The sequence below is a fragment of the Microtus pennsylvanicus genome, chromosome 1 (genome assembly GCF_037038515.1).
Source record: "Microtus pennsylvanicus isolate mMicPen1 chromosome 1, mMicPen1.hap1, whole genome shotgun sequence".
Lineage (NCBI taxonomy): Eukaryota > Metazoa > Chordata > Mammalia > Rodentia > Cricetidae > Microtus > Microtus pennsylvanicus.
The window spans coordinates 206,483,242-206,495,691 of record NC_134579.1 but is presented as its reverse complement, the minus strand read 5'-3'; the positions used below and the strand labels follow the sequence as shown (position 1 = coordinate 206,495,691).

Sequence of the window (12,450 nt, the reverse complement as noted above, 5' to 3'; positions counted from 1 at the left end):
CCAGACAAGCTGACGTACAACAGCTATATTCCGGCGGTATACAGATAAAGCACCACACACACACACACACACACACACACACACACACACAGAGTCTTGTGTCAGTCACTTGATGACAGACACGTCAGAGAAATGGATCCCTGGGTAGATCTGTTCCTTTCTACCAACTTCAGCAACCTACTTACTCCATCTCTAATCCTTACAACATACAGACCCACCATCATTGATGAGGCCTGTGCTAAGCAAAACATTGTTACATAGCACATGACTGTACATAACTGTATTTTGCTTTTGTAATCCTTTTTGATAAAGGGCTAGTCACCAAAATATAGTTTGACACCAGAGATTTTTGGACCTTTGAATTATAATAGGGAAACCGGAAAGCAGCCTTGTTAGATACTTTGTCTAGTTCTGAATTTAACAACGGAATAGCTAACCATGCATGACCACAGCATCTTCCTAAGCTTGACCTTTGCCTCCATTTGAATCCTAAATTGAGGTTACTTTCACAGATCTTTCATGAATGGGTAATACATTTGAACACACTGAGGCTGAAGCAGGAAAACAAGTTCAGAATCTGCCTTGGCTACACAGCAGATCCTGACACAAAACACCAGCCACCAACAAAGTATCACTTATAAGATGCTGAGGTGGGTCTCTACAGACAAAACTGAATGCTATGCACTTGTTTCCACCCTGCTCAGTGGCTCTGGAACTAGCATTGCCAGAATCTCATGGTGGGATTGGGGGGGGGGGGGTTGTTTATAGATTAATAAAACCTTAACAGCAACAAAGAATTGACTGTCAGGGGTATGTCCAGTAAATTTTTTGTGCATTTTGTTTTTCTTTTCTTGTCTCTCAAAGTGTAAAAACAAGAAGAAAACAGGCATAAAGTTCAAGGAAAAACACAGAGACACACATAATTCCAATCCCTGAGAACTTGTGTCTATCTCGCAAAAACAATGATAAAATATCTAGGCATCCGATAAAAACTTTCAGTTCCTTAGATGGCCAGGAACTTTTGCTTGCTCATCACAATGATCCTCAATACTTAGTTCTTTTCTATCAATCTTTATTATTTCATAAACTCTGATCTCCCCTACCTAAACCACCTAGCTAGATGTCATGTAGTAAGTTTGGCTCATTGCAACTGCTGGCTCTCTACTCAAAGAACAACATGTTTACATGTGGATTTGTGCACATATATGTTAAGATTTACTTTAACTTAGCCTATGTCATTAACCTGGGAACTGAAGGCACAAAACCCCCCATGTATTTTTTGTTTTATAAAAAGGAAAAAACATCTCATGTGTCATGGAAAATAACTTCATCTATTGCAGCCCAAGAAGAAAAAAAGCTCTATTTAAATCTCACTTGATTTGATCTCCAAGCCATACAAGAAAATCCACCTCTTATTGTCTTAGCACAGGTCTCTGTATCCGAAATCCATTAACTGGAGCACAGGAGAGTCTTGTTTCCATCATAACTAGAGTCTTTCTCCATAAATGAGAACAGTCAAGAGCTATAGACACAGCACTTGAGAGACCAATAGGAGGAGTGGAGTGTCACTTCAGCCTCTGGATCTTTCTAGAAGCTCCTCAGAACATCGCTTGCATTTATTTTCCTATTGTATTTCCCTTCCCCTGAACATCCAAGGCATAAAGCAAACTGAATAAATAATTGGTGGTCCACAAATAAACCTATTACTAGCCCTTTAGTGCACAGTATTTGAAGAAGAGATTATTGATGAAAAAATTGCTTCTTAATAGAGGAATATTGAGTGATGTCTTAGGAATCAAAAAAATTTCGTTGATCACTGAGCTCTAAGTGCTTTTACTATATGATGTCTGCATGACAGACACATGTATGCATGTGATATGTAGTATCCATCCAGGTCTTTTGAGGGGGAAAAAACTGACCAAAAGCACTATGTCAAAGGTTTTATTGTTCTGGGTGTTTATTTTTAAAGGCTATTTCCTAAGCTTCGAGAGAAACATAGTGGGTTAATATGGACAGTTGACAAATCTCAATGTAGCATTGGCACTAATCACATCGCACGTGACTGCTTCCTTTTCTCCCACAGTATCACAGCCAATTCTTTTTTTTTTTTTTTTGATGTTTTTCGAGACAGGGTTTCTCTGTAGTTTTTGGTGCCTGTCCTGGAACTAGCTCTTGTAGACCAGGCTGGCCTCGAACTCACAGAGATCCGCCTGCCTCTGCCTCCCGAGTGCTGGGATTAAAGGCGTGCGCCACCACCGCCCGGCTCACAGCCAATTCTTGAACAGTTATTCACTCTTAAAGCAGAAGTAGAGGTCTGCATCCTTACCTGGCACTCTCTTTGCCCAGTTGATCATATGAACCAGCTCCCTGTCGGCCAGGTTGGTCAGTAAGCCCATCATCGAGGCTTCACTGAAAGGTCTCGAAGGATCGTACTCAGAATAGATCAAGGGCGGTTCCGCATCCAGCAAGGCGCTGACCATCTGGTCAGCTGTCAAGGACAAGGCAGGGCTGTTCTTCTTTGTGTGCTTAATCACAAGAGGGCTCGGCCAGAGGTTGGCAGCCCGCATGTCTCCTGAAGACCCCATGCCATTACTGCCTTCCAAGTCATCTCTCTGGCGCTTGTGTTTCAGCATCCGCCCTCCTCGCCGGTCTTTTCGTATCCCTGAAAATGCAGAAGAACAAAGCACAAGTTCCATTACCTTTTTCTCCTGTAAACTTCAGTACAAACACCATCTTCATAGATGAAAGCTCCTTATTTTATTAAAATAAATGCTGAGGACACATGCAAACTCGTAAGTGATTAGTAACTCTCAGCCCAAATGAAAATGCTAACAGCACTTGTTTGTGGCATTTGCTGATATTCAGGGGTAAAGAATGTCCATGTAACAAGAGGTGTGCAAACTCCTGAAAATGCATGATGGGATTTCATTGGTTAATAGTAGTCGTCTCTAACATACCAGTACTTGTGTGTGTCTGTGTGTGTGTATGTATGTTTGTGTATATGTGTATGTCATATGTGTGTGTATCCGTGCATGTGTGTCTATGTATGAGTATGCATATGTATCTGTATATGTATGTATGGACATGTGTGTGCATCTGTGTATGTTTGTGTATGTGTTACGCCATATGTGTATGTATCCGTGCATGTGTGTCTATGTATGAGTATGCATATGTTTATGTGTACATGTTTGTATATATGTGTATGCCATATGTATATACCCATGCATGTATATCTATGTATGTATATCTGTATGTGTATGTATGTGTGGGCATATGTGTACATGTGTCTATGTGTATGCACATGTGTATATATGTCTGTGTATGTATATATGTGTACATGTGTCTATGTGTATATAACAAATGTTATAAAAATAACAAGATTATAACTAGTTACTCATGAAATATGGTTTAATTTCAAATATTGCATCTGTTAGAGACAACCCTTAATAGCAAATTGACGGTGCTTTTGGTAATGAAGGAGTGGTGCACCATGATAGAGTAAGTTCTACCAACGACCGAATCCCAAGAGGAACATTGATTTAACAGTCATTGGCACACAAAAATAAGTTCAAATAGCAGAGCAACAACAATGCAATTAGAAATGACCAGCCAGCCAAAGAAGACACTTCTCAAGTGAAGACATAATGGCCAACAAGTATATAAAAATGTTCAGCATCACTAATAATCAGATGAATGCAAATCAAATCTGTGAGAGGCCACCTCTTCCCCAATTGCAGTTAGAAGGCAAACTACCAGACAAAAGACAAGAAACATTGGAGAGAACAGAGAGTGACGGCCAACCGTGTCTTACCAAAATGCTTTAAAGAAAAAGATAATTAGTCCAGAGAAATAACATAGCAGAGAGAGAATCAGACTGTGAGAAAACTAGATGCCTAATCGTGCATTGTTCTTGACACGTATTTTAATCACCAGACAACTCCGTGTGTGAGTGTGTTCCTGCTGCTGAGTGTGCACATGTGTGTTCATGGATGAGTGGATGGCTGTGCATATGGAGGCCTGAGGCCAATGTCAAGAGTGCCTAGTCACTCTCCACCTTATACTTCAAGTCAGAGTTTCTCACAGGACCTAGAGCTTATGGATTCATACAACCTGGCTGCAAGCAAACCCAGGGACCCTCCTGTCTCCAGCTCCCAGTGCTAACCCAGGAATCCTCCTGTCTCCAGCTCCCAGTGCTAACCCAGGGACCCTCCTGTCTCCAGCTCACAGTGCTAACCCAGGGACCCTCCTGTCTCCCAGTGCTAACCCAGGGACCCTCCTATCCACACCTTTCAGTGCTAATCCAGGGACCCTCCTATCCACACCTTTCAGTGCTAACCCAGGGACCCTCCTGTCTCCCAGTGCTAATCCAGGGACCCTCCTGTCCCCACCTCCCAGTGCTAACCCAGGGACCCCCCTGTCTCCACCTCCCAGTGCTAACTCAGGGATGCTAACCTAGGGACCCTCCTGTCTCCACCTCCCAGTGCTAACCCAGGGAACCCCTGTCTCCACCTCCCAGTGCTAACCCAGGGACCCCCCTGTCTCCACCTCCCAGTGCTAACTCAGGGATGCTAACCCAGGGACCCTCCAGTCTCCAGCTCCCAGTGCTAACCCAGGGACCCTCCTGTCTCCCAGTGCTAATCCAGGGACCCTCCTATTCACACCTTTCAGTGCTAACCCAGGGACCCTCCTGTCTTCACCTCCCATTGCTAACTCAGGGATGCTAACCCAGGGCACCCCCCTGTCTCCACCTCCCAGTGCTAACTCAGGGATGCTAACCTAGGGATCCTCCTGTCCCCACCTCCCACTGCTGTGATTACAGATGTGCTACCAGCACCTAGCTTTTCCACAGTGCTTGGGATCCCAACTCAACTCCTAGTGTTTGTATGGCAAGCAATTTACTTGAGATCTCCACAGTCCTCCAACTAAGTTCGGAAGCCTTTGAAATTATTTTTTTTTTTTTGAGACAGAGTTTCTCTGTGTAACAGCCCTAGAAGTCCTAAAACTGGCTCTGTACACCAGGCTGGCCTCGAACTTTCTGAGATCTGTCTGCCTCTGCTTCCCGAGTGCAGGGATTAAAGGTACATGCCAACACTGTCCAGCTTGAAAATATTTTTTATTAATAATAAAAACACATTTACTAGGAGCTAGAAAGATGGCTCAGCTGTTAAGAGCACTGGCTGCTCTTGTAAAGGACCTACGTTTGGTTCCCTGCACCCATATAGCAGCTCACAACCAACCCTAACTCTAATTCTGTAGGTTATGGAATGCTCTTCTGGCTTCTGCAAACACCAGAAACACGTGCACATGCAGGCAAAACACTCACACATATACCTGTCCTCCTCCACCATACACACACACACACACACACACACACACACACACACACACTCTCACACACACTCTCTCTCTCTCACACACACACACACACACACACACACACACATTTCACTGGCTAACTTCATCACCTAAATAGACTTCTAACTGGGGAATGTCACAGATGCCAATCTACTCCAGACGCACAGTATGGTCCTCAGTCCCCACGGTAGCTCAGTCAAATTCCCATGGCCACTGCTGTTGAATTAGGAACTGACCCAAGTTTGTCAGTGTTCTTAGCGCTGGGTTTTTCACAAATGCATTTCTCTTTCTAAGTATGAAATGTTTGAATAGTTTCCAATCATCTTCTCCCAAGGGTTTACGCACCTGTGACTCTCACTAACTAAATTAGAGACCCCAGGGGAGCAGGTGGTCCAATTTTTCTGCCGTGTACTCTTCCCGTCTTTGACTCAGAGTCTTCCCCAGAAAAAGGCCATTCTGTTCTGACCAAAGGTTATCGGCAAAAATAACCATTTCAAAGGCCAAAGAGGAACCTGAGCGTCTGTATTTCTTAAAACTTACTTCTCCAAAATTAGATATTGAGCTAGCTATTAAGGTTTAGACTTACATAAAAGGAATTATTATTTTACTAAAATTTTAATACAATTTTGGTTGTTGTTGTATTGAGACAGGATCTCCCTATACAGCCCTGGCTATTCTGGAACTCACTGTGTAAACCTGGATGATTTTGAACAACAGAAATCTATCTGAATCTGCCTCCTGGGTGCTGGCATTAAAGATGTGCACCACCACACTTGGCTAATTTAATTATTTTTAACATTGGACACATGAAAAATAAACACCATATATCAACTGTTTTGCCAATCAAGACAGAAATAATTAATATGAGAACTTCATTCTTGTTCTAATTTGTCAAGAAACTGGAAAAATTTATAACTGGAATATATTTTAAAGATATAGCTTTACTGTTTAAAGACTAAGTTAGGTATATTAGCATATAATGTATAGAAACCACCAATCCTTCTTGCTCAAAAATGAGCATTTCTTGCAAGTCCTGGAATAAGCTGTTGTGATGATATTTTGTTTGCGCTTTAATAAATTAAGCCTGCCTGAAGATCAGAGTGTGGGGTGAGCCACTAATTAGTCACACAGGCCAGGCAGTGGTGGCACACACCTTTAAACCCAGCACTCAGGAGGAAAAGGCAGAAGGATCTCTGTGAGTTCAAGGCCACCTCGGGCATCACAAAATTGATCCAGTCTAAAAGAGAAACAGCCCAGCAGTGGTGGCTCACACCTTTGATCCCAGCATTAGGGAGATAAGAGACAGGAAGGGATATGGCTGGGCAGAGAGAGGAATATAAAGCAGGAGGAGAGAGGAGCTCATTGCATTCAGTCTGAGGATTCATAGGGACAGGATCTCCCTGTCGGTCTGAGGATTCAATAGAGGTAAGAACTAGTGGCTGGCTGCTCTGCTTTTTTCATCTTTCAGCACCAACCCCTAGATCTGACTCTGGGTTTTTATTATTAAGACCAATGAGAATTTGTGCTACAGGCAATGATAATCAGAAAGGTTGATTTTTCATTGGTTTTATTATTTATTTCATGCAAGTCCTGGAATAAGCAATGATAATAATAAAGGTTGATATTCTGTTGTTTTGAATTATTATTTATTTGATGTGCATGCAAGTATTTTGCCTGCTGTGTGCCTGGTGCCCAGGGAGGCCAGAAGACAAAGTCAGATTCCCTGAAAGTGAACTTACATGGTTGTGAGCCCCACCATGTAGGTACTGGGACTCAAACCATTAATATGCATTGAGCATGTGCTGTGCATCTCGAGTGATTTATGTGCACTATCTGGGAGGATATTTTAAGGTGATTAGTCCTCACGATAATCTTGTGAGGTAAATCTTCAAAAAAGCTGCTCAGTCCTTGCCTGTGCTGGTTCTCCTTTGCTACCACACACTAACGGGTTGCACCCTGGAGTTCCTCGGTGATTGCTCTGTATTCACATGCCACCTCTGAAAGGAAGTTGGCGTTCTTCTGTTTTTCAGAGAAACCCCTTTTTGAAATGTATTCATTATCACGGGCACAAAGCTAACAAGTACAGGGACCTATAAGTCAAGCAAACAAAGGCGGCGGCATGTCATTGGCCATTGTGCGTCACACACATGTCAATAATCTCCCAGTCAAACATGCTGACATCTAGATTAAGGGAGATGGTTGTCCCGCTCGACTTTGCTCATCAGAGTACCTGTGAAACATCGGGATCATTGCTGGATGTGGCATATTTAAGAAAAATAAGCCAGTTCCAACTGGAGCAGCTAGAACATTGAGGAGCCATGGTATCAGGTAACAACGATGGACGCGTGAAGAACGTGAGGAGCCAGCCTAGAGCCTATGGCACTAGCAAACACACTGCCCTCAGATTTGGGTCCTGTGCTGGTTTAAATGGTGACCTAACAGGCCCATGCATGAAACATCTGGCCAGATGAGAGTTGAATATTTATAAAACTACCAGGCAGCCAAACCGAGAAAGGAGGAGTTTGTAAACACCTGCAAATATTCTAATTTATTCCAAAGACGTGATGCTCTACAAATGCCAGCATCCCTGCAAGCAAATCAAAATAGAAAATGATACACATCGTTTGGCCAACTGTATGCAGCAGGACCCCAGAGTGCAGCTCAATGGGGAAAATGCTCTTCCAGTAAGCTGTAAGTGACTGCATTAGTAGCGCTAGTATTACATCAATATTTTTTAAAAGTTCAATTAAACTCTGACTAGAATTAGATAAACATGGGGGGAGACCAACCTTTGTTTCTATTTCACCCACATGAAGTGAACTCTAAAGGTCAGCCCCAACATCCACAGGCTGGGTCTCTATGGCACACACAGCTCCTTCTTAATTAAACTGGATGAGGTGTCCTTATCCTTACAGCCACAGAGAGCTGTAATCCTCACCCCTCACCAAAAAAGTCGGCTGTGACATTGTCTTTTGCCCTAGGAAAGCCTCAGTGACATGGCTGCCGAACAATGATGACCCTGATAAACATGCTCACGTCGGAGGGGGAAATCTCCGTGAGCCCTAGACAAAGAAGTCCAGGAAACCAGTGGCAACTGAGAGAGGAAGAAATGAGTCCCAGGAGTGAGCCTCTCATGGACTATCCAATACCAAAACGGGATTCTCTGATATCATGTACACACAAATACCATTCTGTGGACTGAACAGGTTACATATACATGTTATCGGTGTGTGTGTGTGTGTGTGTGTGTGTGTGTGTGTGTGTGAACAATAACGATCACAGAGAAAGAGAAATGCATCTTAGAGGTAGTAAAAGAGTGAGGGTCCAGAAGGGATTGGAAGAAGAGCACTGGGGTGGGCTGAAGAGAGGAAACAGAAGGGGGAAATTGATATAATTATAGTTTATTTTTTTAAGATCAAAAAGAGTGATGGAAATAATTAAAACCCAAAAATCTAATCATATTTCTTCCGGACAGTTTCCAGAATTATTTGTAGAGCACCAACATAAGCCTACCTCTTCTTGATTATTTCTTTTTTTAACTATCTGAAGAAAAAAGTCAAAAGACTAAACAACTAATTCATAAAGAAGAAGAAAACTATTTTTTTTTAAAAAAAAAGTTTTGTGACAATATTAAACAGGAAAGGCACGGCAGTCAAAACCTTTATTTGTACCGAATGGCACTGTAGTGTGCGGTGCAGTGCAAACAAGACATGCTGTACTGTCATTTAGCAATGAAGATGCCATTTTCGTGACAGTGAGCTGCCTATTCAGCAGGGCAATCCCAAAGCTGTCGCTGGGCATCAGAATACCTGCTCCCTACTTATTGGCTCTCAAATTGTGGCACTGATGAGATCATGCTTGCATCAAAGCGAAGTTATCCTTTCAAAAGTCAGCTAACACATACTCATGATTTTCGTGGTAGAGTCGCGCATTTAAATAAAGGGTTGAAAGCCAAATGCTGTTTCATCTGCCGTGTACCCCTGAGATGTAGCCAGTATGAACTGGGAATATCTTTATCACAATCCTCCGAGGGCATGAAAAAGCCACATGTAAGACCTTTAGCGGCTCTCAGTGTAGATTTGAGTGATACCAGTCCATCCTGGGGACATTAATTGATGGTTATTTGCTAAGCCAATTAACCAGGCCACCAGAAAGAGACTGAAAGGCAGAGAGAACATGACCAGAGACCCTAGAAAATCCCAGTCCTGAAGAGTACTTCAAAGACCGCCTGGGAGTCAGGAGGTGGCTAGACGGAAGCCAGAGGCTGCTGGTTCCTGAGGAGAAGGAGGCAGAGACCACACCAGCTGCTTAGATGGTTATGCCCTGGCCCTAAAATAAAGAATTTAGCCTAATGAGTAAAATGCCAGTAACACACTGAGAAGTGATTTCTGGTTAGCTGAGGGGTTTGTTTTGCTTTGCAAAGTGTGTATGGGGGATAAAACCCAGAGCCTGTATGCAATTCAGAGAAGCATTTGACCGCTGGGCTACATGCCCAGCCCTTGGTTGGTTTCTTGGTTTACATGGGGCCTTGGTATACATCCTAGGCTGATTTTACTCTTGTCATGTAGCTGGCCTTGAACTTCCATCTCCCTGTGTTCACCTCGCAGATACTGGGGCTCAGAGGCACACATCGCTGTGCCCACCTAGAGTTCAACCATTCATCTTGCCAGCCTTTAAATTCTTTGATTTGGCCATTGAATCTTGGCCAAAGTTAATATACTGTCTGAATATCCATTAATGATGGAATTTCCTGAATTATCAGCTTCTAATGCCGTCTTTCAAATTTTCTTTCATCGGAATGATCTCTTTTTCCCTCTTAGTAACCTATGTTTCTAAAAAATAAAATAAGTGAATATCAGTAATTTTCCCCAATTCCCTGCAGCTATTTCAATTATTATTATTTCAGACATTTGCATAATTAATTCCCTTTGTTTTCCAGTAACTTCACATTACCTGTGAGGTATTAAAAAGACAGAAATATGCTAAAAGCTTTTTAAATTCAGTATGTTGGAAAGAAACAGGTGTGCTGATTGCTTAAAAATTAAAAAAAGATAACAACCTATTAAAGCCACCCCAGAAGAGTCTCCTTGCCCCAGTTCTAACTCAGACACATTCACAATGGACTGTGTGAGTTACGGCCTGGTTGGTCTCACCCCCACTGAACAGGAGAAGATGAAACTTGGGAAATTTAGCACTATCCCTCCATCCCAAGCCCATGCAGATGTTCCCAAGAATTATTTCATTTTTAGATTTTTTTAATTGTTTTTTTTTATCTTTTCTATTAAGATTCTCTCTCTCTTCCTGGATTTTACCAGCATGGATCTTACTAGGACTCCCCATCTTTCTTTGGTAAAGAATAGCAAAGAAAGTTAATAAATTAACTCCATGCTCTCGCCGAAGATCTTGGAGGGGAGACGGTAAAGTATACCTTCAGTGAGTTCAGCTCACCACACCACACTTCCGACCTGACTCTCCTCCCATGTGGTGAGGTCAAGAGCATAGAGTCCAGAGGCTTGGTTACTCACCCTCTTAACAAAGGGTTCATTGCTTGCAAGCTGCAGGCACTTTCCACAGCTTTTTCCCTTCCACATCCACAAGCCTCAAGATGCTCCATCCTTGTCTATCCCTGTCCGAGGGCTCTCTCCAGTCCATTGCTTCCACCTAGACCTTTAAGGTGGAACTCGGAACTGTACCGCACACCAGTGGCTGTAACAGAGGCAGCTGCACCTCTAAAGGCACGCAGCCCTTCGCAGGCTCTCTGGGTATCGCAGTGCCAAGGTACCTGTCTATCCGGTGGAATGGTTTATCCCTAGAGAGTAGTAGGCTCCTATTACAAGGTGGGAAAAATGTTCCTGTTGACGTTACACGAGGAAATAAAACACAAATAAGCATGATTGAGCCTTGGTAGGGTTTCAATAGCTCCACACATGAGCGTCTTCGGGATTTTTGTCATTCAGAATCACAAAGCATCTTAAGTGATGGTAATTAAGAGAGACTGGGGACTGATGGGAGTTTTCATCATTTTGTCTAGGACTTCAAATTCAGCTGTTGTTCACAGGCATTCTTCAAATATTATTGAAATAAAAATTGTCAGTACTTGTTAAAATAATAGGCATTTGTTAATTCCTGGATTCCTGGCTTCTCAAGTGTCTTCCTACATAGGGAGATTTTCCTAATATATGAGCTGGTAGGAATCAAAATTTGCCTTTCAGTACAAAATAGATAACCACTGCTTTCTGTGGCTTCGGAGTCTAGGGTGAAAGTGGATAGCCTAGGCTCTATGCAAAGCCTGTTTCCCCACTCCAGACTGCCCAGCCAAGTGCCATGTATCTCTTGTCCCACCCATTTCCAAAGTCTGCTCCTTCAGTCCACCCATCAAATCAAACTTAACGCCATCACTTGGAGAGACGGTTTGCATTGCTTGAAATAATTACTAGCAATAATCATTATAATAAGAGCTGACATTTTGGTTTTGGGTTTTGTATTTTTGGTTTTTCGAGACTGGGTTTCTCTGTAGCTTTGGAGCCTGTCCTGGAACTCACTCTTGTAGATGAGGCTGGCCTTGAACTCACAGAGATCTGCCTGCCTCTGCCTCCCGATCGCTAGGATTAAAGATGTGCACCACCACCACCCGGGTCACATTTGTTGAGAATTCCATGCGTGCCAGGCGCTCATCTAAGCTCTTGACCCAAACAACATAGTTTAATTTTCAAAGACACAATGTAAGGTTAGTGCTACAGCATCTCCTTCCATAGCCAAGGAAACTGAGACAGGATTGGGGGTGTAGCTCAGTGGTAGAGCACAGGCCTATCAAACACAAGGCCTCATGTTCAATTCTCACTACTGAAAGCAGAATCGAAGCAGAGATGAAGACTGGGGTTTGAACGTAATTACAAAGGCTTCAGGCCCACACTTAAATACCATATGGCACCTATAACAGGAAACACTGATGGGTACAATTTGTGCAAACTTATAGACACTGTTAATCAGTAAAATAAGAGGTTCGTGTTCTGTGCTCTGTTTACAAATGGGTCTGGAAACTCCTGGAGGTCAGTGCTTCTGATGGCCCAGTATAGATGCAATCACGATCATACA

At 42.9% G+C, this 12,450-nt stretch overlaps 1 protein-coding gene across 3 annotated transcripts in view; it reads right to left on the bottom strand.

Annotated features, from left to right (window-relative positions):
* Esr1 (estrogen receptor 1) overlaps positions 1-12,450 on the bottom strand; it is a 349,292-nt gene that overhangs the window by 139,814 nt on the left and 197,028 nt on the right. For all 3 annotated transcript variants that reach the window (XM_075949852.1, XM_075949861.1, XM_075949841.1), the window contains one exon: positions 2,327-2,662. In XM_075949852.1, coding sequence (XP_075805967.1) covers positions 2,327-2,662 — 336 coding nt within the window. The remainder of the gene's footprint in view (positions 1-2,326; positions 2,663-12,450) is intronic.